At 35.4% G+C, this 27,839-nt stretch overlaps 1 protein-coding gene across 3 annotated transcripts in view; it reads right to left on the bottom strand.

Annotated features, from left to right (window-relative positions):
- Nucleotides 1-947: 947 nt before the first annotated feature.
- The window catches only part of LOC123561629 (transcription factor CP2-like), a 35,423-nt gene continuing 8,531 nt past the window's right edge, over nucleotides 948-27,839 (bottom strand). For all 3 annotated transcript variants that reach the window (XM_045354129.2, XM_045354128.2, XM_045354130.2), the window contains exons 5-19: nucleotides 25,632-25,699; nucleotides 23,895-24,000; nucleotides 23,082-23,335; nucleotides 21,215-21,283; nucleotides 20,374-20,415; nucleotides 17,956-18,047; nucleotides 16,994-17,065; nucleotides 16,639-16,701; nucleotides 15,305-15,386; nucleotides 14,448-14,547; nucleotides 13,460-13,550; nucleotides 8,105-8,154; nucleotides 7,053-7,195; nucleotides 5,381-5,432; nucleotides 948-4,934 (exon numbers count right to left, since the gene is read on the bottom strand). In XM_045354129.2, the coding sequence (XP_045210064.1) occupies nucleotides 4,888-4,934; nucleotides 5,381-5,432; nucleotides 7,053-7,195; nucleotides 8,105-8,154; nucleotides 13,460-13,550; nucleotides 14,448-14,547; nucleotides 15,305-15,386; nucleotides 16,639-16,701; nucleotides 16,994-17,065; nucleotides 17,956-18,047; nucleotides 20,374-20,415; nucleotides 21,215-21,283; nucleotides 23,082-23,335; nucleotides 23,895-24,000; nucleotides 25,632-25,699 (1,331 nt within the window). In that variant the 3' untranslated portion in view covers nucleotides 948-4,887. The remainder of the gene's footprint in view (nucleotides 4,935-5,380; nucleotides 5,433-7,052; nucleotides 7,196-8,104; nucleotides 8,155-13,459; nucleotides 13,551-14,447; nucleotides 14,548-15,304; nucleotides 15,387-16,638; nucleotides 16,702-16,993; nucleotides 17,066-17,955; nucleotides 18,048-20,373; nucleotides 20,416-21,214; nucleotides 21,284-23,081; nucleotides 23,336-23,894; nucleotides 24,001-25,631; nucleotides 25,700-27,839) is intronic.

Here is a 27,839-nt window from a genome sequence, read left to right as displayed (position 1 = left end):
AAAAAACTTGGTTAAAGTTACTATCCAAAACTAATGCAGATATTGATTTGAAACTTTTATGTGTCTTTGGGGTTGTAAAACTAGGTTATAGCATCAAGACCCATAATAACGACATGTATTTTGGGCAAATTATGCCCCCTTTTGGACTTAGAAAACCCTGGTTAAAGTTTTGCATGCAAGTTACTATCTCAAAAACTAATGCAAATATTGAATTGAAACTTCACACGTTTCTTCGGGTGCATTCAAGTTACTATCTCCAAAACTAATGTAGATACTGGATTGAAACTCTATAGGTAATATTCCTGCTTCTGGGACAGATAGAATAGCCGAACAAGACAGCCAGCTCTTGTTACACTACTTGCTGTATACTGTTGGGCTGAATTTTACCAGATCTCACAGTTAGTGTGGTGTAGTTGTGAATATCATCTGCATGCTCTGGAGTCATGATCGTTGACTATCAAATTCTTCAATGTCAGTGCAACTTCTATACCACTGGCTGGAATTTCAATTTTTGGAATGTTATGGTTCAGTGATTTTACCAGGAGTGGTGTTCCTTAATTTGTATTTAACCATTTCTGCAAGCCATACATTTTCCGCGCAAAACAATCTCTAGTTTCTCGTTTTTTCCAATACAGAATCACTTACTTGAATCAGATAGTTTTCCTTTGAATATGTTGATCTACATCTAAGATATCCAAGGAAATTAAAGCTCTTAATTATCCCAAATGGCCAATCTTTGAAGTGTACAGGTCATGATTAAGTAGAGTCTCAAGAAGGCAATTAGTATTGAAATGATGCGCATGCAACTTCCCAAAATGAAATTAGTTGATTTACTAGGTAAAATAAGTGTACAAACTTGAACATACCTAGCCGCAGACATACTCTCGTTGATTCAGGGGAGGTCACTCAAACAGTTTTGGGGTTCACCAAAGAAAACAACAATGTGATAAGATTTCTTCATCATTTTTAAAAAACATTTTACAATAAAGACAAATGTACAATTTTTACATTATCTAATAGTACAAAACAGCAATATTATCACTAAATAATAAACAAGAAGTAATGCTTATCCATATACAAATGTTAAAAAGATCCCACCTACCATTATGAAGACCAAAATCAATGAGATCAAAGGTCAATTTATCATGGTAATATTTTCATGATTTGTGAAAAGGTCAATTTTGTCTTACTACTTTTCTCTGTGAATAATGCACTGATTTTAATCTCTGAAATCTGAGGAAAAGTACCTGGTGCACTTTAAACATAGAAACTTTTATTTTCCAGTGATTTTTGTAAGTAAAGCACGAGATGAAAGTTGTAAATCAATGTAATTTATACACAGAGAAATACAGTACTGACTGACGTAATGGAAACAAAAATATTTTGCCTTGCAAATAACTAACAGTTATGCTTCTGTGGTTTCCCATTTTCTAGTGAATAATCTATTATTCAACTAATATGAAATCCTTTTCCTTTTCCAGAAGCCACATAATGTAGATAATGATGCAGACAGGTCTGCAAGTAACGCACAGATCAGATTTCTGTGTAATGTTCAGGGCTCATATTCAAAAGACTTTTAAAAGTCTGAAAATTCGGTCTTTAAAATACCAAATTTTTGTTCTTGTCTGTCATTGCCAATTTTGAAACAAATCTAACAAAATTTTGCAAGAAAATACCTTCTAGAGGTATATACAGTCAGCATAGCAAAATTCTATCTGTATAAATTTATTTGAAATAAAAACAAGGCAAATTCATTATTGAAAATTTAACGTTCTTTTGTCTAAGTCTAAATTTTAGACCTTTAACACTGAATCAAGCAACCATAATAAAACTATAATTTCAAATACAGCAAACTTTTTTTTAAGCCTTACAAAAATACCTGATTTCATAGAATCATACTTTACAAAATTACATACATTTCAACCATTTTGATCAAGTTCTGTATTATATATATATATATGAAATCTGGATGCGAGTTTATTACAAGCATTAGCTGTATCAATAAAAAGCATTTTAAGTTAGTGGCATTTTAATACTATTTTCTCATTTGCAACATTTATACCTGTAAAAATAAATCTGTCACAAATTTATCCCAATATTTAACATAGTAACATAGCATTTTTTTCTGATTATTTACAACTATGGCATACCCTTTTATACATATAATATCTTACAGTTATATAATCTTAACATAACATTAAACCTTAAAAGTTGGTGATAATGTTTAAAATGAGGTACAAGTTCAAAATGTGATAATCTGATCTGTGTATTGTATGATATACATGTTCGAAAAAGACCGGTAACATTTTTACATGGCTAAAGGAAATGTTTCCACATCATAATCATAAATGTGTCAAAACTGTTTTATTGCATATAAATTATTCATGCTTTTGGGTGAGATGAGAATTATAAACTGTGAACAAAAACAACAAGTAACTAATAATTGCTGTAATAGAAAGCATCGCAAAAACCATTTCCATTTCTATTGTTTTCCATCCACATGTACTTACGACAGGACCTAAGACTTCATTTTCCATACTGACGTAAGAATATCATTTAGTGTTTGATCTCGTATTCATATATGAAAAATCCATGCACATTTCCATTAGAACATGGAAATCTGACATAACATCGTCATTATTTGGCGCCATTCAGGTGCCGAGAAAGAGTGATTCTACATTTGATCTTCCATTTTTTATAAAAGACATTTCAGAATCGAAATGATATAACAGAATGGTGTAACACTTAATTCAAACAGACTGTACTGGTTATTAAGTGTAAAAATAGAACTTATTAAACATCTACACACTTCTTAGTTATTGAGCGCAACGTGTTACTTCCTGTATTTTAACTGTTAAAAACACTGTTACATGGTGACATCACATTGACTCACTATATTTAGCGCCATAAATGCACCATGAAATAGTGCTCCCCTATTTCATCTACTTGTTTACACAAAAGACATATTAGAACAGTTAGAATATAGACCAGAATCATGTATTAACATCTAAACAATACGTTTTGGTTATACACCGGGTTTATAATTCACTTGGGCAATGCCCTCATGAAATAATTCAACACAAGTATAACCTTACCATATTGTTTCAATATGTTATAACACGGTTCTGCTATAGATTATTTCTTAATTCATGCGTGAAAGTTCATCAACTGCAGTATTTCCAATTTTACTCTAGCTAAAGAACGTTATATTATTTATGTTACCCCCTGAAAAAGGCTCTGTAAAAGCCGAAACGTTGGTCTTGTAATCAAATTGTTAAACTAAACCTGTTTTGATTGTGTGGTTACATTACACTATGGCGTCTTATTATAGTTATTTATATTATATATTTAAGTGTAGGTGCATATGCACTTAACCATACAGAAAGGGTCATTAAAAGTGTCCTTACTCATGTTATATATTTATCAAAATGTGATATGACCCAACTGGTACCTATACTGTAACATGTAATGCTGCCAATCCTATTTTATAAAAAAAATTCTTGATAAATAACATTGAACCTGCATTTATATGAAAATGAATGTTAACAAACTGGTGCCATCACTGAATGTGATTCATACCCTCACTATAGGCTTGCTAAAATTGTGATTGTCTATAAAGAACTGCACTGCTTTATATGCAATTCTAATATGCTTGTCTCTGTTAAAACACTCTTACGCTAGAATGACGTCACGTTAACATGCGGTGACGTCAAAGTTCTTGTTGCGACCAAGAAAGAGCGCTTCTATATTTTATCTACTGTTTTAGATTAAGGGCATATTAAAATCGAAATAATTTATAGCAAAAGAGTGTTTTAACACTATTAATACACTTGGGCGGTAATACGTCGTACAACTAATTTCACTTGGACTGCGCCCTCGTGCAATTATTACGCCCAACGTATAACCACCCATCGTGCATAATTAGTGTTAAAGCACTCTTTTGCTATAAATTATTTCTTAATTCATGAAAAGGCATTCAGTGGTGTGAAAGTCAATGTCTTAAAATGTTTCAAAACAGCTGAAGTCAAGACAGATGGAACAAAGTGACCCAAATATAGCCCTTCCACACCCTCAAAATTTACTTCACATGGGTGCAACTCATTTTTGAAGAAAGATGCCCAGGCAAATATCATTTTGGTGGCTTTAATGCATAATGATGGTTCTATAAGAAATTTATTTCAGGCTTAGCAATAATACATGTATGTAATGTGTACAATGCGTGAACTGGTATGAGTATATGTTGACTTTTAGGCAACTTTTATTGCTGTAGTAAGCTGGTTGTAGGGTGGCAGAGGATGAAGCATTTCATAGGCTAAACATGATTTTCTCACACTTTTCATGATTTATTTTGCTCATGCAAAACTGAAATGCGCAATTGATTTCTGTATAGGTGGGATTTTTACACATGTACACCCATGTCTTATATCAACCTATCAGGTTTTTTTTGGTTTGTTTTGCTTCCAAGGACTTGGCTAGTAGGCCATGCTGTATGTGCTTTGCTTGTCTTAAGAAAATGCCAGTTAATCTATACATTTAGAGGCTCCCCCTAGTGTTATCTTTCTTACATCATAATATGTGTATTTATGTCTTTTGATAACATATTTCCAGTTCATCTGTCAATATTACCACATTTTTACGTCATATATAGCACACATGGCAGTTCTACAAAATACACATTCACTGAAACTTCAACTGGAAAATGTATATTTCATATAACACATTCTAAACATGTGCAACATTTGAGCAGGCATATATGTATATATAACATGTGCATCACTGCAACACTTGGAACCTTGTTAGTGCATCAAAACGTATCACAAGATGATTAGACAAGGCTAGAGCCATTTGTACCATGTCCACAATACTGCCACGTTCCTCTTACATCTCTCATTCTATTCCCTTCAGAAGAATCTTGACCAAATCTGAATTCTCTTCTGGAAAGTTTCAAAAGACCAACAATTATTTATAACAATTAAACTTGTAACTAGAATATTGTAGATGATAAACAAATTTCAATGTAATCCTGTAAAACTTAATAGCAGAAAGTGTGTCAACTTTGATATTTTGATTTTAACTTTGAAACAATGAAGAATGGGAACAGTATTACAGTACCACAGCAATAGACTAATATAAGATTGTGACTGCAAACACCGTAGGGAGTGAATTTAAACCATGGTCCCTTCATAAAAGCCCAATTGCTCAATATGGACTATTTTAAAATCAAAACCCAGTAACTGTTTCATTCACTAAATCTGATAATTTTTCCAAATTAAGCAAATACCAAATTTGAACTGAACGTCATTTAAGTGCCTCAATACCAGGTAAGAAGATCCTGAATTTAGTTAAGAACAGGTGAATAAGACATTTAATTTGTACCTACCCTTCATAATCTCTATCCAGTATCTGGATTGTTCCTGTAAGTTTCTGACAACCTGAAGCAGTAAAATCTACTTGTTCATATCTGTGTTAAGTTTATACTATTTCATTAAAATTCTATTGTAGCAACAGCCAGGAGCTTATCTGAATAACCATTCTATCCAATTCTTGCCAAAACTAGCAGAAGTGTCATAATGTGAAATCATTTATATTCATGAAGGGGACTAATTTTCATACATTTCATGGTTGTGATAATCCATAAAATTCAAAGCCCAAAAGAACAGATAAAATTCTCATTCATCTCAACTTCCAAAGTTGAAATCCATGAATTCATGTACCCATGAAATAGCCATTTGAACCAAAACCATGACACTTCATGCATACGAAGTTTTTATTTTGAAGAATTGGGACGGAAGGCATTGTGCCTCCAGCCACTTTCCAACCAAGCACCGGCTTCTGTGATGCATGTCAAACTCTTTACATACTAGACCACCATTGCCTTAAACTTTTCCATGTTTACTTACTGTTCATACTGGACTTGTAATAATCTAAGTTCTTTGTCTGTAAATTAAACACAAAGTAAAGCTATTTGAGGGTTGACATCAGTGTGACCTTGACCTTGGACCTAATGACCCGGGTTGTGCACTCAGCACGTCTTCTTATTAAGATAAACTTATGATGTTAGTTTTATGAAAACCTTCCAAGCGTTAAGACAATTTAGAGCAGTAAAGTGACCTTGGGCCTAGTGACCTGGATTATGTTGTCTGCATGTCGTCTTCATGAGGTTAACAATTCATGTTAGTTTAATCGATAGCTCCCCAGTGGTCAAGAAGACATGGAGTCAATGTTGAACAGATGGATGGACCAACAGACAGTCATGCATGACTCCAATATAGCCCCCATATACTTTGTATCTGGGGGAAAAAATATCTCCAACTGAGATGTTTTTAAAATATCCCTACAGTTGACAATTTTCTGAAAAGTCAATGAAATACATGTATTTTTACAGCTGACAATTTTCTAGAAGTCAATGAAATATTCATACAGCTGACAATTTTCTGAGAAGTCTATGAAACATTTTCACAGCTGACAATTTTCTAGAAGTCGATGAAATATTCACACAGCTGACAATTTTCTGAGAAGTCTGTGAAATATTCGTACAGCTGACAATTTTCTGAGAAGTCTATGAAATATTCATACAGTTGACAGTTTTCAGAGGTCTATAAAATATCCCTACCACTGACATTTTTCTGTCCCTAATGTTGAAATTTCTTTTGAGATGTTTTACAGCTGTAGGAAGCCATTCTTATAAAGTATATTACATGTGCTACATTAACATGCCGGAGCATAAAGAAAGCTTTCAGATCTGGAAGAGTTTGTGTCTTGAATTCAAATAGTCAGTTTTCATGTATTCTAAGACAGTAAGTAACATAGATGATGGATTCATCTAAAAAGCTTCCAAGATTTTTTCATATGCCCATGTGTTAAGGTAAGGTATTATGTAAGGTACCTACCATGACCTACCATATTTCTGACTGAACCATTTTTATGCGTGCAACGGCACTCCAAAATGTAAACATACTTTGAATTCTGAGACAGATAGAAGACAAATGTGTATTAATATATATATATCAATGACATAAACCAGTGAGTATTTAATAATAAATCCACTCTACCTCATCAGACAGAAGAATATGTATGGATGAGGGACCCTGAACATAAATTTGGCCGATTCTGTAGGCATCTATCTTGACAAGCTCTGAGATCTTCTGGACAAGCTCTTGACTAGTTAGCTGTTCTAGGTACACTGCATGATATACTGAAATGATACAAAAAACTCTCATACATAAGCAGTATAATTAGATTTCACTAGTCTTCCCTCTAGGTGTATCAATGACATTTTACCCGAGGACCAGTATTCAAAACACTATCTTTTATTGTTTCAAACTATACACTATTCAACCATTTGTTTCACAAAATTGATATTTGCTCATCATAAATTTCCTTATCACTGTACAAAAATCTGTAGAAACATAATACAATATTTATTTACAGTAATGGTTTAAAACATGTGCAATTTTGATGATGGTGTTTCTATTTTATGGCTTTCATGGACTTTTTGGCAAAAAAAAAATTCAGGGCTATGAAGCGGGTTCTATGACTTTGTTTTTCATTTTAATGACATATCTCCAGACATAAGTGAAATTTTTAGTTTGAATGGTAAAAGAAGATCTCAGGTGCCCCTCTAGGCATTATTTTATGTACTGGTGAGCATCTTGGTACAACCTAAGACATTTTGTAAGCAAGGGACAAGGTCATTAGGTCACTGTCTTCAAATCATTTGCTACTCACTGCTGTGGATTTGAAACCACACTTGGGGTGTAGAATTCTTATATGTAGGAAGCCCTCCAAGTGGCTTACAAAATGTTGTTGACTCTATCCAAGTCACTGGCCATATCAGAAATAACACAAAAAGGGGCACCTGGGGGGCCTGGGGGTCTTACTCCACCATTAAAAACTGGCAAGTCACCACATGACCTATAATTGTGCAGGTGATGAAAACAAATAAAATATAACTGCAAGTTAGCTATATGTCTTTCACATAAGCTAAGCAAAGTTTGAGCTGAAACAACCAGCTAGGGTGGCCCCTTGTTCAACAATCAACACCTGTTTTTATTAAGACTATGTTGAGCAATTTTGTAAAAGTTAATACAGTTGAATATGGTACCTGTCCCAGGTTCCTGGCACATATACAATGTCAGTCTTGGTCTAACAGTCCTGTAAAACAAAAAGAAAAAGTTAACTTTTTTCCAACTTTTACAATTGATGACATATTCATTCTAACATATTACATCTATTTTAACAAGGCAGTCAGAAAGACAGCTATATCCCCTGTCGCTGTTATGGATAGTGAAAGGGTTCACTTGATGATATTGGGTGGAAGTATTGACACTGTTAATTATATTTTATAGTCCATGTATGTCGACATCAATGATTTGAAAATTCTTCAAGGGGTTTAGGAGATACAGAGCGGACACACAATGGAAAGCTCAAACCTTTGATCTTGAGTTGTGACCTTGACAGTGAGCCAACATGGCTGACTGAGTTCTGCACATCGTCTTGATGGGTTGATCATTTGACCTAAGTATCATGAAAATCCTTCAAGGGGTTTAAAAGATACAAAATTCAAACTTTTGACCTTGAGTCGTGACCTTGACCTTGAGCCGACATGGCTGAATCATGAGTTCTGCACATTGTCTTGATGAGGTGATAATTTGACCCAAGTTTCAAGAAAATCCTTCAAGGGGTTTAAGAGATACAAAGTGGACACAAAATGGAAGGCTCAAAGCTTTGACCTTGAGTTGTGACCTTGACCTTGAGCCAACATGGCTGACTCGTGAGTTCTGCACATCGTCTTGATGAGGTGATCCTTTGACCCGAGTATCATGAAAATCCTTCAAGGGGTTTAGGAGATACAGAGCAGACACAAAATGGAAGGCTCAAACCTTTGACCTTTAAGTTGTGACCTTGACCTTGAGCAGACATGGCTGAATCTTGAGTTCTGCTCATCGTCTTGATGAGGTGATCATTTGACCCGTTTCAAGAAAATCCTTCAAGGAGTTTAAGAGATACAGAGCGGACACAAAATGGAAGGCTCAAACCTTTGACCTTGAGTTGTGACCTTGACCTTGAGCCAACATGGCTGGCTCATGAGTTCTGCACATCGTCTTGATGAGATGATCATTTGACCCAAGTTTTATGAAAATCCTTCAAGGAATTTAGGAGAAACAGAGAGGACAAAAAATGTTACAGACAGACTGAAGGAAGGACGGAGACGATTCCTTAACTCCCCACCACTTGTGGCAGTGGATTAAAAATGTGAGATTCCAAAGTTATATACTCCTTGATTAAGAGACATTGTACTAAGCAACACAAGAAACTGAAAAAAAAAAACTGTCACAGGAGACCACGTGCTCGACTATTTCGATGCCAGATAGTGAAACTGGGCACATCTGATGAAGCTGGAGCTGTCACTAGAGCGTTTAATAACTCCAATAAGAATGAAGATATTGGACAATAGCTTGAGCCTGTGTCAAAAGTATTAAGTAACAAGAGCTCGTCAAACACGAAATGCCCCCCTTGATGCATTTAGTAATTGCACAAGGAAAAGAAATTATATGCTCACTGTAAACAAAAGTTCTACCATTCTGGTTTAATCTGACCTTGACCTTTAACCTATTAACCTAACAAGAGATTACAGACTGATCTTGGCGCCATCCACTGAGCCATTTTTGAATGTTCCAAATTTCAAGACTAGCTCAAGGTCAAAATCAAGGTCAAATTTCATTTAGGTACAAAACAATGTGTATGTGGTCCAAATTTGAAAGTGGTGGCTTGAGAAATGTGAAAGCAGGTCACTAGATCAATTTCAAGGTAAAGTTAATTTTGGTAGACAGAACTATGCATGTGCTTCAAATCTGGAGGCTGTAGCTTGAGAAATGTGAAAGTAGGTAATAGATAAAAATCAATGTAAAATTTCAATTCAGAACACAAAAATATGTACGCAGTCCAAATTTGAAGCCTGTACCTTCAAAAATGTGAAAGTAGGTCACTAGGTCAATCTCAGGATCAAAGTTCATTTCGGTACACAAAACTATGCATGCACGTGGTTCAAATTTGAAGGCTGTAGCTTGAGAAATGTGAAAGTAGGTCACTAGGTCAAAATCAAGGTTAAATTTTATTTCGGAACACAAAACTATGCATGTGGTCCAAATTTGAAGCCTGTACCTTCAGAAATGTGAAAGTGATCACTAGGTCAATCTCAAGATCAAAGTTCATTTCAGTACACAAAACTACGCTTGTGGTTCAAATTTGAAGGCTGTAGCTTGAGAAATGTGAAAGTAGGTCACTAGGTCAAAATCAAGGTCAAATTTTGTTTTGGAACAAAAAAACTATGCATGTGGTCCAAATTTGAAGCCTGTACCTTCAAAACTGTGAAAGTAGGTCACTAGGTCAATAATAAGGTCAAAGTTTTTTTCAGTACACAAACCTATGCATGTTGTCCAAATTTGAAGGCTGTAGGTACAGAAATGTGAAAGTAGGTCACTAGGTCAAGATCAAGGTCAACTCTTGTCAAGGTTCATCTTGCCACTCAAAACTATACATGTGGTCCAAATTTGAATGATGTAAGTTATGGACATGAAGTTTTTCCCTATATAAGTCTATATGAACCATTTGACCTCTGAGGCAGGGCCATATTTGACCCAAGAGGGATAACTTGAACAAACTTGGCAAAGAACCACTAAATGATGCTACATTACAAAATACCAAAGCCATAGACTTTGTGATTTGGACAAGAAGATTTTCAAAGTTTTTCCCTATATAAGTATATGTAAACCATGTGACCCCCAGGGCGGAGCCATATTTGATCCTAGGGGAATAATTTGAATAATCTTAGTAGAGGATCACTAGATGATGTCATATACAAAATATCAAAGCCCTAGGCCCTGTGGTTTTGGACAAGAGGTTTTTCAAAGTTTTTTCCTATGTAAGTCTATATAAACCATGTGACCCTAGGGGTGGGGCCATATTTGACCCCAGGGAAATAATCTGAACAATCTTGGTAGAGGACCACTAGATTTTGCTACATACCAAATATCAAAGCCCTAGGCCCTATGGTTTTGGACAAGAAGATCAGAAACCATTTAACTGTCCCTGGCCAATGTGACCTTGACCTTTGACCTAATGACCTCAAAATCAATAAGGGTCATCTGCTGGTCATGGCCACCCTAACTATCAATTTTCCTGACACTAGGCCCAAGCGTTCTTGAGTTACTGCCTGGAAACCATTTTACTGTTCCTGGTCACTGTGACATTGACCTTTGACATACTGACCTCAAAATCAATAGGGGTCACCTGCTGGTCATGACCAACCTCCCTATCAACTTTCGTGACCCTAAGCCTTAGCGTTCTTGAGTTACCATCCGGAAACTGTTTTACTGTTCTGGGTCACTGTGACCTTGACCTTTAACATACTGACCTCAAAATCAATAGGGGTCATCTGCTGGTCATTACCGACCTCCCTATCAACTTTCATGATCCTAGGCCCAAATGTTCTTGAGTTATCATCCGGAAACCGTTTTACTATTCAGGGTCACTGTGACCTTGACCTTTGACATACAGACCTCAAAATCAATAGGGGTCATCTGCTGGTGATGACCAACCTCCCTATAAACTTTCATGATCCTAGGCCTAAGCGTTCTTGAGTTATCATCCGGAAACGGATAGGTCTACATTCCGACCGACCGACCGACAGACCGACCGACCGACATCTGCAAAACAATATACCCCTCCTTTTTCAAAGGGGGGCATAATAAGAGAGATAAAGAACATTAAATAAGTATAATTCTAAGCAAAAAGGGGGATAATTTGTGAAATATTGGTGATGATGTGGAATAACAACTTCAAGTTTGAATCAAATCCATTTAGTAATAACTGAGATATAGTGAAAATGCATCAAAATTAACCTGAAAGTCTAAGTAAAAGGGGGGCATATTTCAAGAAATATTGGTACCAGAGTTATGGACCTTGTGTCATATGATGTGGGTGATAAGGTGGAACAACTATTTTAAGCCTATTTAGTAATAACTGAGATATAGTGAAAGTGCATCAAAACTTGAACCGGAAATTCTAAGTAAAAAGGGGGGATAATTCATGAAATATTGGTGCAAGAGTTATGACCCTTGTGTCATATGATGTGGGTGATGATGTCGAATAACTATTTTAAGTTTGAATCAAATCCATTTAGTAATAACCAGAAATTCTAAGTAAAAAGGGGGGATAATTCATGAAATATTGGCGTGAGAGTTATGGCCCTTGTGCCATATGATGTGGGTGATGATGAGGAATAACTATTTTAAGTTTGAAACAAATCAAGTAATTACAGAGATAAAGTGAATGTGCATCAAAACTTTAACCGAAGTGCGGACGCAGAAGGCCAACGCCGGGTCGAGTAGGACAGCTCTCCATACTTCATATAGTTGAGCTAAAAATTAGTGGGGCTGGGGAATGGGATGGGGAGGGGGCATATGTGTGTAGGAACTAGATATGAAGACACTATCAAGGAACTTGTACTTTTGAGAAGAAGCAGAGACAAGAACCTCTACACCAACTTTATGTATAATAATCAAAGGGCCACAATTTGTTTAACAAGCAGGTGCCATCACTTGTATGCAAGTGCTGGACAATATGCCAGATGAGTTATGGTTCTTGACCTTCTTACTCATATGAACTGATGGCAAAACCAAGTATGCCCATGGGCAGAATGTCGAGCCTACCAGCTGTCTAAGGGTGACATTGACCTTAGACCTGGTTCTTGCGCTTGACACTCCATCTCATAATAGTGAACATTCATGCCAAGTTACATCAAAATCCCACCATGCATGAAGAAGAAATGCTCCGGACAAACTTAAATTTGACCTTTGATCTCCAACTGTGACCTTTTTACCTTTGAGATAGGAACATAGGATTTGCGCATGACACTCCTTCCAATTGAGGTAAACATCCATGCCAAATATAAATGGTCCATGCATGTCAAAGTTATGGTCCGAACAAAATCGGACGGACGCACACACTGACGCACATACACCGACCCACCAGAAGTGATGACTATATCGAGCTCACCACAAGCAGGCTCGACAAAAATGTATGAAGTTTCAAAGCTATAGTAAGTATTCAAGAAAAGTGAACTTTAACAAAAAACAAGCAAGAAATACTGATATTTTAAGTTAAAAAGGTCCATGATAATTCTGACAAAATGCAAGGGAAAGTTATGGTTCTTAACCTATTTACTAACGATAATAAACGCAGGGCAGGGCAGGCAGATGTTTTTTTCTAAAAAGGAATGTTGACTAGGTAACTGTAGATGGACAGACAGACCGACGGACTGCAAAGGCAAAAACAATATGTCTCCCATGAAATAGGGCAACACAGCAATTCAGGCATTATTTATTTACAATCATCCTAGTATTAGTGTAAAATTTTCCGATGTTAATCATGCGATGTGCCTCTTCAAGACACTTACCTCGACTGTAAAGCATTGTTCAATCGAATACCATCAGCAAGACCACATATCTGTATTAAATCATCCCGAGTAAGTCTTAATAAATCTGCACCTAAAATCACACCAGTAAAAGTATCTGATAAGCTCAGCCTTATTTACTTTACTGCATTTTATTTCTTTATGTTTGAAAGAGGGAACTCAAATGTAAACTCCTAGTTAATGAAACAACCTGTCATCAGGCCTATGAAATATACAGGCAGATATCTGCTTCCACTGCAGAGTCTATTCCAAGAGTTGTGTACATTTTTAAAATCATTTTGTGTTTAAAAAATTATATGAAATTTCAAACTGGAAATGAACAAACAAATGACCATGACCATGACATTAATTACACAATAAAGTCAATGCATAATTACAATGGCTTTTTATATCAATACATCTGATAAGCTGAGAAAAATCAGGTAAAAATTCCAATCAGTCAGTGTTTAAGTTTTTTAAGGGTCCATCCGCCCTTTCAGGCACAGTATGTATAGCATTATGCTATGTAAGAGTATAGACCCCGTAAAAATTCCGAAATGAAATTTAGCAGTTATGCACAAAGTTATAATCTTCATACCTCTGAAAATATTGATATATGAATATAATGTATAAGATCTACATTTGAATTTTCAGTTTTGCAATGTTAACCTTGTTAACCTTTAGCCTGCTGGCGGCAAGTGATTCTGCCTTTGCAACCAGTGCAGACCAAGATCAGCCTGCACATCTGTGCAGGCTAATCGTGGTCTGCACTGTTCGCTGTTCAGTCAGTAAATTTTCAAGTGGTACTGCCCAAATTGAATGATGGACCACTCCATTTTAGAAATTTAGCAGGGTAAAGGTTAATATAAAACTTCGAACACTGGCTAATCTTCCACAAGTGTGCTTTAAATGCCAATGCCCATGAAACTCAGCACAGTTTCCAACTTGTCCTTAGTATTTTTCATTACTTGTATTTAATGACTGGTCTTACCTGAGAAATTTTGAAAAACATTAACATATTGTGAGAATCTGTTGAATTGAAGCCAGGACTTTACTTCTGTAGCACCTGCCTCGGCTGTAAGGTTATGCGGCTAAAATTGAGAATGAACAGATTATTTTTTTGTTGGGTTTTACTTCGTAGCAATACAATTAAAGGTCATATGGCAACTTTCCAGCCTTGATGGTGGAGGAAGAACCCTAGTACCAATCTGTGCATAATTTCATCACTGACGGGCACCTGGGTAGAACCACCGACCTTCCATAAGCCAGCTGGATGGCTTCATTACATAAGAATTCAACACCACTAATGAGGCTCGAACCCAAATCAGTGATGGACAAGTGATCTGAAGTCAGCGGACCTTCACAACTCTGCCATGGAGACCTCTTTGACATTAAAAGTCAAATGCCCATATTTAAGAGTTTAAAACAATATAACACAGATTAGAAACTTTTATGGAAAACCTTTTTCTAGTTTTCTTAATGATGTTAGACCATCATTTAAAATACAAAGGTGAAATTCACAATTTTGCAGTTTTGTCTACACCTGGAATAAATCCCAAACTATAAATTCATGACTGAATGTTTCTATGAAATGGTTATTTTGGCCAAAACCACAAAATTCACACAAAAAAATATACATATATAATGGCAGAAATGTTTAGCATTTACCATGTTTTGGCTTGCTTAAGCCGTACTAACATATCAACATGTAAAGGAGATGGAGAAAAGTCATTTAACTTCATGAAATAATGCACACAAAATCCATCAAAACTAGTTTTCCAACACCAATAAAATATCATATAATACAGATGATACTGTAATTTGATGATTAAAATGACAAGTACTTACAGCATCTATGGGTGAAGGACTTTCCATCAAGGTATATGGAGACATAGGCTCTATCTGTGATGTAGGAGTTACTGGTGGACAACTAAAATTTAGAATTTTTTATGATAATTAAAGTTACGCAAAAAATATAACTCATACAACACATAAAAACAAATAGCACACAAAAATCTTTAAAGGCGTACGCTAGAGTCTCTGTATAGGAGATGGGCGAAATTTTTCCCAATAACAGAATTTCTTCAAACTTTGAATATTGAAGGACAATCATCTAAGAAACAAAGATATGCAATAAAAGTCATATGTCACCAGTACTGAAAGAAATATCTGCCCTTGAAAATGGCATTTTCCCCATTTAGGTATTTTTTCATGAAACAGATCCAAGACTTATTTACAGTGCAGGCTGATCTTGGTCTGCACTGGTTGCAAAGGCAAAAACACTTGCCGCCAGCTGGCTAAAGGTTAATGTCAGATATCAGGTAGGAATGCAATCTGTACATTTTCTTCAACCAGCTAGTGAATCACAAACCAGTCATATCAGAACAATCCTAGTGGGAATTCAACCTTCAACCTCGTGTTCCTGGGGTACTGCCATAACACCAATGTATATATGCCAATGATATCCAACAACAAGCACTGGGAACTAATTTTGTCCTAGCATTAAACTAAGCAGTATCTCTGTACTGCAGGAAATCATTCCCACTTTGTGTATAATCAAAATAATCTTGTTTTGGTAAAATGATCAGTTTTGAGGCAATTTGGTGAATTTCATTTCTAAATTCCATTTCATGGCAAATATTGGTTTTGCCTAAACAGAAACGCTTGATACAACAGGACTGTACAGTAGTGGACATATAATAACAATCAACAATTATGTACTACTTACATATACTATTTCAGCATTATCCAGCTTTTACAAAAAGCAGATCAAGGGGTGAATGGGAAAGAAGTCTGAGAGCTTCTTTATTTATAATGCACCCAGACCTCTTTTTGCATTCATCCCTTGATACATGCTTCCAGCTACATTTATGACTGAAGAATGCCAGTCAGGTTAATGTCAATATATACTGTAAAATTAATTTTGTGAGCATGAAATTTCGTGGTTTTGGTCAAAACGGCAATTTCGTGGCGATATAAATTCGTGGATTTCAACTTTTGAACATAAAATAAATGGCAATTTTACTTGTTTGTTGGGATTAAATTTCGTGGATTGACTCAACCACGAAATCCACAGAAATTAGTCCCCCACGAATATTAATGGTTTTACAGTAAGTGTATGGAAACTGCCTAGTATAATTATGAATCTACTGCCTTAAAATAAGGTGATTTTTTTTACTCACATATTTGTTTTCTTGTTGCTGGAAATGTTGCTTGGACTTGTTTCACTGAACTTTGGAGGAGATCTGTGATCAATATAAAGAAATGTAACAAATAATGTATGTATTTCAACAACATGTAATAAATATAACGACAAGTATTTCTGCAGTGCAAATACAAGCACTGTAGTTACCCAAAACCTAACCTAAAAATTCTTACCAAATTTCATTTATATTACTAGTAAAAGGTGAAAGAATTATAACTGATGAAAGTGTATATAATTAAAAATTTACAAAATGAAAAACTAATTTTCATGACTGAGTGTTACAGTGATTCCACTCTGAAAAAACCTAAAAAAAAATCAGTTTTATAACTCACCCATTTGAAGTACTGTGAAATCTCCATTGGTCCATCCCCTGTTGCTTCTTATATACTTGGGTTGGTGTTGAACTAACGGAGAAACATTTCACTTTCAAGTTTTCTTAAGGCAAAAAGCTCATCAAAAGACTAATAAATACACATAAATACTATTCATTTGTGAGAAATTATCATAAAATCAGGCCAGCTGTTTCTGACACGAAGATATTTAAAGTTTCCACTACATAGGGAAAAGTAACCATGTCTTCCGGATGCTAATCTGAACAATCTTGTTAGAGCGTCACTCACAGATCATTTGTGTGAAACTATTCTAAAACTGGGCCTGCAGTTTCTCACAAGAATGTCTTTAAAGCTTCCACTATGTACATTAAGGGAAAAATTTGAAAATCTTTGTAGTTTCACTCAACAAACATTTCTATGAAGTTATTTTAAAATCTGACCAGCAATCTGGATAGCAAGGTCATATTTCAGCTCAGGCAGCTCCTATGTGCAACTAAGAAGAACATTTGAAAACCTTTGTAAGAGAACCATTCAAGGACAATCAATATTTTCGACTCACAGTTTCAGAGGAGATGTTGTTTGAAGAAAATGTTGACAGATGATGGACCAAGATCAGCCTGCACATCCATGCAGTCTGATCATGGTCTGCACTGTTCGCCATTCAGTTAGTATCTTATTGATAAGCACCCCTTTTAACAGTTAATGGTACTGTCCAAATTGAACGATAGACAAGTTCATTATAGAAATTTAGCAGGATAAGGTTTAAAGACCAGTCTACTTAGAATTTTTTATAAGCAACAAATCAGATGTAGAACTTCATAACCTTGGGCCTTATTAACAATAAAATGATGTAATAAACCTGAGCCTGGGTCTGGTCTGGATAGTGGGTCATCAAACTGGTATGTTGATTTGCTTACATGTAAAACTGAAATTTACACATTCAAATATAACTGCAAATTTACCTTTGTTCTTTGAATGCCTGAGCAAGACTTCCAAACGACCCTGTACTGTTCAACCCATTTCTGTTTGCTTGTATGACCTGGTCTATGGGGATCTGGAAAAATATAAAAATACGATTCATCTACGAAACATATAGTTATCAGTAACTGGTACCTTAATGTGTATAAAAAGGCAGCTAAACTAAAAGCAAAACATACAGATACAAACAACAAGAACAACATTTTATACTTACCATTATTTAAGCCTTAAGGGTATGCAAGTTCATTTGTGCTTTTAAACTTAGATTTCTACTTTGCAGCACAATTATGCTGTATCTGACTTCCATGCAAAGTCACTTTTACTGTTGGTTAATGGCAGTTTTTCATTTTGAAAATATTACTAAGAAGGAAAATGAATGTGCAACTCCTTGTGATATACATTTAGTACTCTTCAAACTTTTAAACTATGTAATTTAAAGATACCCAATGCCAATTTTTCACTAAAATATTTTACCTTTACATATTTACTTTAACCCTTACTCTGCTAAATTTTTATAATGAACATGTCCATCTTTCAATTTGGACAGTACCATTTACTGTTAACAGGGATGATTACCAAAAACAATACTGACTGAAGGGCGAACAGTGCAGACCATGATCAGACAGCACGGATGTGCAGGCTGATCTTGGTCTGCACTGGTCGCAAAGGCAGAATCACTTGCAGCCAACAGGCTAAGGGTTAAAGGTAAACAATACCCATGGAATGTATTTCACTTCACCAAATAAATAATTTAATTGTGTATGCTGGTTTACATTCATAATTCAATGTTACGCAGTAACAGTCCATTGTTAAAAACTTTCAGGAAACATCTATACTTTCTTAGCTGTACATTATTAAATCTGTACTATTTCATATTTAATGTATAGTACCGTTACTACACATTTAATTTGTTGATGCTAACTGCTCTCAAAACAACATGGTAAAGTGGTTTAGGCTGATAAATACGCTATCAGGATAATCAATCTGTTTGTTTTTTGTTTTGGGTTTAGGACCATTTTTCAACAGTTTGTTTTTTGTTTTTGTTGGGTTTAACGTTGCACCGTCACAATCATAGGTCATATGGCGACTTTCAATTTTGATGGTGGAGGACGACACCAGGTGCCCCTTCGTGCATTATTTCATCACGAGCAGGTACCTAAGTAGAACCATCGACCTTCCGTAAGCCAGCTGGATGGATTCCCTCATGAAGAACTCAACGCCCCAAGTGAGGCTCGAACCAACATCAGTGAGGGGCAAGTGATTTGAAGTCAGCGACCTTAACCACTAGGCCACAGAGGCCCCCTTTTCAACAGTATTTCAGTTACATAATGGCAGGCAGTTAACCAAACTAATATTTCTGGATCCTGTGCCATTACTGACTTGTTCTCTGCAAGTAACTGTCAACTTCTCCACATGAATCAGAGGTGGATGACTAATGATCAAAGACAAAATGCCTTCGGTCAACTTGTCATGGAGAACTCACAGCTTACCCAGGGATCAAACTCACATCCTCTTGACCTGTAGGTATGCGCTCATCCTAGTGAGCTAAGCTGGTGAGCTAATAAAAACAAGAGCACCACCTTGCGGGTGCAGACGCTTATCTGACTTTTTTGTCTCTGTATAATAGAAATATTGTCCTACCTATGATTTTTTAAGTCCAAAAGGGGCCATAATTCTTGCAAAAAGCAATGTAGAGTTGTGGTACTTGCTGTGCAGAGTCAACTTTTAATTGTGAATAACTGCTCCAATTCTTAAAGCAATAGCTTTTATAGTTTAGGAGAAAAGCTGACCTAATCATAAAACTTAATCAAGAAATCTGATATTTTCTAAGTCCAAAAGGGGCCATAATTCTTGCAAAAATCAAGATGGAGTTATGTTTCTTGCTGTTCAGAGTCAGCTTTTAATTGTGAATAACTGCTCCAATTCTTAAAGCAATAGCTTTTATAGTTTAGGAGAAAAGCTGACCTAAACATAAAACTTAACCAAGAAATCTGATATTTTCTAAATCCAAAAGGGGCCATAATTCTTGGAAAAAGCAGGATGGAGTTATGTTTCTTGCTGTACAAAGTCAGCTATTGATGGTGAACAAGTGTTGCAAGTTTTAAAGCAATAGCTTTAATAGTTTAGGAGAAAAGCTGACCTAAACATAAAACTTAACCAGGCAACGTTGACGCCTATCAAGTGATGACAATAACTCATCATTTTTTCCCCAAAAATTCAGATGATTTAAAATTGCAACTCAAACACCTCAACATTTTATAAGCTAACTGGCAAGTACCAGGGTCCAAAGCTATAAAAGCCTGGACTGAAATTGACTGGCAACAAGGGCTCATTTCAAGACTTGTCTCCAAACTCAGGTTTCTTAACCTGGTGACCAAAATATAAGATCTTTTATTACTTACATCTGTCAGAACAGTGCACTCATATGAAGGCTGGTACTTCTCCTGCAAATAAAATCATAATTATATTTTTAAGTTAAAGCTGTAATGTCAAATTTCTGCATGAATATAATTCGCACTTCTGTTTGTAAATCAGTGTTATACTGTCTTGTTTTAGTTTTCCCCTTTAAGTTAATGTTTCTCTAATACAAAGTTACAATATAGATAGTAATGCAGTAAAAATTTGTATAAAGAAATAAAAGTCTGTATTATTACATGACTCCTTACATAAACCCAAAGTCCAAAGTTTGAGCTGTTTGACTGGTCTTATATTCAACACATGTTAACTGGGATAATAAGTCAAAGATTTACAGCTATTACTGTAAACATTGATTTCTGACTGCCATGTTATAAAATAATAATATTATTATATAGCTTGCCAGCCAATAGTCAAAACTACTGGCCCTAGGTCCTTCAGAACTCAGGCAATAGTTTTGACTATTGACAGGCAAGTAATTCATAAAGTGTATAAAATATCATACATTTAAAATTTAAACTTCAGTTTGTTTGTTTATTTCAAGTGTTTAACCTAATGGCAGGCATAAGAAAACACCAGCATTTAAGTGGTGGATATATGACTTCAAATATGCTGTCTCCCATCTAAACATTGCAAAGAACATACACTACAATGGATAGAATTTGCAATCTTATGATTCATAAACCTGTTCTCTATCTAATGTGCTAATCTGCATGACACCAGCAAAAATAGTAATGACTTATCATGTAGTGGTTGTAGTCTGTTTTAAAAAGTTTGATATTATGTTGTATGTGACAGCATTCTCCTTTAAACAGGACAATAACAAACCTTTTCTGATCCTGTTCTTTTTTCCATTTTCTCACGATCTGTTTTATGTTTCCTGTCAGCTCCTTTTGGCTGAAAATACAAATACACTGAATAAAACAAAACTGTTAACATACTAACTACAAGCAATGTAAGAACTTGTACTAATCTACTGATTTTACTCTTTTCATGAAAGTCTCTTTACTCTTTTGTGTTTCTTTATAATTTAACACATGCAAAGTTTGAAGTCAAATTTTTTACCTTTGCAATGAAATAATTTAGTCAGTAATTTTATTTTGTGGTTTCTATCAATATGGCTACTTTTTTGGACCCTGGAATTTGTAAATTTGCAAACTTAAAAAGTAAAATAGATGGCACGTTTCTTTGTCATGGTTTATTTCTATGACATGATGCCACTACAAAAACAAACAAGTACTTGTGCCATATCTTAGTTTAAACTCAGTATCCAGACAGACTTGTCTTGCAAAGATTACCTTCTGGGCTTTATAAGCTGGTTTTACAGTAAAGGTCTGTAGTTTGATAGTATAAGACTTTTTATCAACAAGAGGGCCATGAAGGCCCAGTATCGCTCACCTGACCTATTGACCTAAAGATCATCAAGATTAACATTCTGACCAAGTTTCATTAAGATATGGTCATAAATGTGGCCTCTAAAGTGTTAAATAGCTTTTCCTTTGATTTGACCCTGTGACCTAGTTTTTGACTCCACATGACCCTGATTCGAACTTGACCTAAAGATCATCAAGATTAACATTCTGACTAAGTTTCATGAAGATACAATCATAAATGTCGCCTCTACAGTGTTAACAAACTTTTCCTTTGAATTGACCTAGTGACCTAGTTTTTGACCCCACCTGACCCAGATTTGATCTTGCCCTATAGATCATCAAGCTTAATGTTCTGACCAAGTTTCATTAAGATATGGTCATAAATGTGGCCTCTACAGTGTAAACTAGCTTTTCCTTTGATTTGACATGGTGACCTAGTTTTTGATACTACATGACCCATATTCAAACTGGACCTTGAGATCATCAAGATTAACATTCTGACCAAGTTTCATTAAGATACAGTCATAAATGTGGCCTCTACAGTGTTAACAAGCTTTTCCTTTGATTTGACCTGGTGACCTAGTTTTTGACCCCGGATGACCCAATATCAAACTCGTCCAAGACTTTATTGAGGGTAACACTCTGACCAAGTTTTATTAAGATTGGGCCCAAATTGTGACCTCTAGAGTGTTAACAAGCTTTTCCTTTGATTTGACCTGGTGGCCTAGTTTTTGATCCCAGATGACCCAATATCGAAATCGTCCAAGATTTTATTGAGGGTAACATTCTGACCAAGTTTCATTTAGATTGGGCCAAAATTGTGACCTTTAGAGTGTTAACAAGCTTTTCCTTTGATTTGACCTGATGACCTAGTTTTTGACCCTAGATGACCCAATATCGAACTCGACCAAGATTTTATTGAGGGTAACATTCACGTCCAAGTTTCATTAAGATTGGGCCAAAATTGTGACCTCTAAAGTGTTAACAGTCAAATTGTTGACGACGACGATGCCGACGCCGCCCCCAACGGACGACGGATACAGGGCGATCACTAAAGCTCACCTTGAGCACTTTGTGCTCAGGTGAGCTAAAAATCCACAATTTTAAGTCCAAAGCAAACCCATATAAATTTTCACAGAACCTTTATCTAAAACTTTAATACATGTGAGTCTTTTAACCATCCTCAAGTTACACTAGTTTCAACTGTATAAAAGGAGCAGATTACTTGGTTAAAAGAAAATTATATTTTACTGAGAAAAAATTACTTTCTCTGCAGCAGTATCATGCCAAAATTTTATCAATTCTAAAAGTCTCTCCCTTACCTTGAACACTTTTATCTGACAGGAGGCACAATGCACCAACTTTGATGACTCATTATCTGAGTCCCGGCTTTCAATCTGCAGCCGAAATGGCACACCCTTCTCTCCACCATGTTTCTTGGCAGTGAATTCAGTGCTGATGCAATTCACCTTTACATAAATTCCCGTCTCTTTTGTAGGGTCCCAGATAAAATCTATGGAATTCAGTCTGTTTGGGTCAACAACAACATCCACAAGACCATATGACAATGGAATATCTGGGGAGACAAAACCAGCAAAATCAAAAAAATCTGGTCATTCTATATACATATTCATAAAAAGGCACAAGGTTTCTACTGCGAAATCAATTACTCAGATTGGCATAAATTTGCTGATTTTAAAATAATGAACATTTTTGTTGAGATTTCATTTCATGGACTGACACAACCACAACAAATAATACCGTAGTACCCAACAAATATCAGTGGATTTGAGGACAGCCAGTCAGCCTCTATAAAGAAACTGCCTTGAAGCAACTATTAAAGTCAATAGTGCCACAAATGAAAGAATTTGACACCTGCTAAGATTCAAAACCGCAATAGTATGGGATAAAGTGAACGAAAGTCTGTGACCATAATAACTTCCACCATTCCCCCTCCCCTCACAGACCATTTTTGTTCCTTGCCTTGATTAACGCTGTTATAGGCAAAATATCTGAAAGGCAAGATGATTCTGATGTCTGCCCATCCAGCCAACAGCATCCACCAATCTTACTTAACATTATGGTTTTCAGTTTTTGGTAAAATATTTATTAAGACAAATGTGAACTTGCTGTACCAATATCTAAAATCCTCTCTCCAGGTCTTGTTGACACCCATGAATCCAGTTGTTCTTTTTCCATATACTGCAATCTTCTCTCATGGAAACATACTCGTACAGTGCTCTGAAAATCACATATATGAAAACTGTAATTATGTTAACATAACCGTATCCAAAGACAGGTATTAATTGTTTTAGTACTCTTTGACCTAAAACACTGCAAGTTTACTATCAAAGTTTCTTTAACTATTGGCTTTGGTTACATTTTTCTTTTTCTATTTATTAATCTTAATTCTGATCCATTATCATCAATTCAACTTATTTATCATTAGTCAGACAAAACAAGAGCACCGCCTACAGGTGCAATTGCTCGTCTGCAAGTGCTGGTTGGTATGTAAGAAAAGAGTTATAGTTCAGGATTTCTAAGTACAAAAGGGCCCTAATTGTTACAAAATGCTGGTTAGAGTTATGGTTCTTGGCCTACATAGTCATCTAATGACGGTAAACAAGTGTGCAAAGTTTCAAAGCTGTAGCTCATATAGTTTTTGAGAAAAGGTGGACCTAAACAAAAATTTTAACCAAGAAACTCAAATTTTTTAAGTACAAAAAGGGCCATAATTCTGTAATTCTGACAAAATGTACATCAGAGTTATGGTTCTTGGCCTACTAAGTCACCTAATGATGACAAACAAGTGTGCCAAGCTTCAAAGCTGAAGCTCTTATGGTTTTTGAGAAATAGTGGACCGACAATCAAGTGACAACAATACCTCGCAGATTTTTTTCAAAAATCAGACGAACTAATAAAAACCAAAAAAGTCTAACATTGACTAGACGGACTAGACTAAACTAGAGTTGTTGTATTTAGATTAATTTATAGTCATACAGATTACTTATATAGGTGACTCCCAAAAGACTATTTTATTTGTTTGAGTATAGTGCAAAATACAAAGGACGTTCTAATGCTGGAAGCCTCTATGTTTTTTAACAAGACGTGTGTAAAGTTCCCATACATAGGATCTAATCAAAATATTATTTTAGCTGAAGGAGTGCAGGATCACACTCATTACCCCTAGTTTCATAAACAGACAGTATTAACAATTAAGCTCTTAAATTTTAGACTTCATATTCATGCTTTTAACATGATAGGCAGCCTGCGTTTTTTTAACATTTCCTAATCCATGGAAACATGAGGCGATAAAACCACATTTATCTCCAGTCTTTATCAGACTTATGGCAAAATCATTTCTTTCTAGCATTAATTCAAATTATTTCAAACTAGAAATTGTGTCCATTGGACACGGATGCCCCCACATAATGCACCATCCTCTACATAGCAAAAACTATCAAAGGGCCATAACTGCAGTAAAATTATTCACAGAAAAATTTCAACTTCATGGTCATCTGCACATCAAGCTTGTTCTTCTGTGAAAGTTTGAAGGAAATCAGGCGAACAGTGTGGGAGAAGTTGGACACACAAGATTTTTCTCTATATTCCATAAAGCAAAAAGTATCAAAGGGCCTAACTGCAATAAAAATAGTTCACAGAAAAAAAATTCCTTCCTTTATGGTAATCTGCACATCAAACTTGTTCATCTGTGAAAGTTTGAAGCAACTCAGGCTATTATTGTGGTAGGAGTTGGACACACAAGGTTTCGGGACAGACGGATGGAAGGATGTACATACGAACAGCAGCAACGCTATATGCCCCCCACATAAATGTGTGGGGGCATAAAAAACAACATGAAAATAGCTCACCCTTAGAAATTGACCTTCATAGTCTGATAGATCACCTAGCTTCTTTAATTTTATCTCGTATGACTGACCTGTAAATATAATCATGTTGTAACACTGGCAATGTATAAAAGCTTTACTGGTTGGAGTGATAAATGAGGAATTTACTAACTGTATTTGGAAATACCATTTACAAAATGATTTAAAATTCCACATATATAAACTATGGACTGATACGGTCAAATTACCACTAGCATGGCTTTTTTGAGTCCATGTTCAACAGAAAAATAGTCAATGCAGTACTATTTATTTTCACGGGTATAAAAAAATGCTATATCCTTGGGATATGACTTTGTGGAGTTCCGCCTGTTAAGATAAAAGTATGAGAATTTTACTTGCTTTGATTTTATTTTGTAGATTGATTCAACCAAAAATCTACAAATATATGTCCCCCATGAATATTAATGATTTCACAGTATACCATAAAATAAAACAAGAGCACCGCCTTGCGGGTGCTGACGCTCATCTGATTTTTTTGTGTAATAGAAATATTGTCCTACCCATGATTTTCTCAGTCTAAAAAGGGCCATCATTCTTGCAAAAAGCAGGATAGAGTTATGTTTCTTGATGTACAGTGTCCACTTATGATGGTGAAAAACTGTTGCAAGTTTTAAAGCAATAGCTTTGATAGTTTATGAGAAAAGTTGACTTAAACATAATACTCAACCAAGAAAATGATTTTCTAAGTCCAAAAGGGGCAATAATTATTGCAAAAAGCAGGATGGAGTTATGTTGCTTGCTGTACAGGGTCAGCTTATGATGGTGAACAAGTGTTGCAAGTTTCAAAGCAATAGCTTTGATAGTTTAAGAGAAAAACTTGACCTAAACATAAAACTTAACCAAGAAATCTGTTATTTTCTAAGTCCAAAAGGGGCCATAAATCTTGCAAAAAGCAGGACAGAGTTATGTTTCTTGCTATACAGGGTCAACTTATGATGGTGAACAAGTGTTGCAAGTTTTAAAGCAATAGCTTTGATAGTTTAGGATAAAAGCTGACCTAAACATAAAACTTAACCAAGAAAACTGATTTTCTAAGTCCAAAAGGGGCCATAAATCTTGCAAAAAGCAGGACAGAGTTATGTTTCTTGCTATACAGGGTCAACTTATGATGGTGAACAAGTGTTGCAAGTTTTAAAGCAATAGCTTTGATAGTTTAGGATAAAAGCTGACTTAAACATAAACTTAACCAAGAAAACTGATTTTCTAAGTCCAAAAGGGGCAATAAATCTTGCAAAAAGCAAGATGGAGTTATGTTTCTTGATGTACAGGGTCTGCTTATGATGATGAACAAGTATTCCAAGATTCAAAGCAATAGCTTTGATAGTTTAGGAGAAAAGTTGACCTAAACATAAAACTTAACCAAGAAATCTGATATTTTCTAAGTACATAAGGGGCCATAAATCTTGCAAAAAGCAAGATGGAGTTATGTTTCTTGCTATACAGGGTCAGCTTATGATGGTGAACAAGTATTCCAAGTTTCAAAGCAATAGCTTTGATAGTTTAGGAGAAAAGCTGACCTAAACATAAAACTTAACCAGGCAACGCCGACGCAGACGCCGACGCCGACGCCGACAACCGCTCAAGTGATGACAATAACTCATCATTTTTTTTCAAAAAATCAGATGAGCTAAAAATATTTATCGGAGACTGATTTTTGTGTATTTCGTGGTTGAGTTAATCCACAAAAATTAAAACCAAATGGACATTATATCATGTTCCCAAAGTAGAAATCCACAATTCATATTCCTATGAAATATCCGTTTTCGCCAAAGCCAGGAAATTTTGTGCCCACAGTATTAAATGATTCCAAAGTACTGTTTTTTGTTTCTTAAATTTTTATATTCTTCATTTAATTAGGGAAAATTTCAGCTAGTGACACAAACCCTTTTGAACAGGCTACTAACAATGACATCAAAACTTACATACTATACAAATTTGGTCTGTTAGATTTTCATATTCATACCAAAAGTAAAAATATGATTTATCTATTTAGTGCCAAGTTTATCTTTGTGTCAGATTAATCACTCCAACCAGGATACATTTAGATGAAAAAGAAATAGAGAATATCTGTTTGTTTCAGTGTAAAATTAAAGTATCTTTCACAAGCGAACACTAGATGTAACATTTTAAGGCGAGGCATAGCCACAAATGAAAATGTAAGACATGGTGCTC

The sequence above is a fragment of the Mercenaria mercenaria genome, chromosome 10 (assembly GCF_021730395.1).
Source record: "Mercenaria mercenaria strain notata chromosome 10, MADL_Memer_1, whole genome shotgun sequence".
Lineage (NCBI taxonomy): Eukaryota > Metazoa > Mollusca > Bivalvia > Venerida > Veneridae > Mercenaria > Mercenaria mercenaria.
This window is presented reverse-complemented; position numbering and strand designations above follow the sequence as displayed.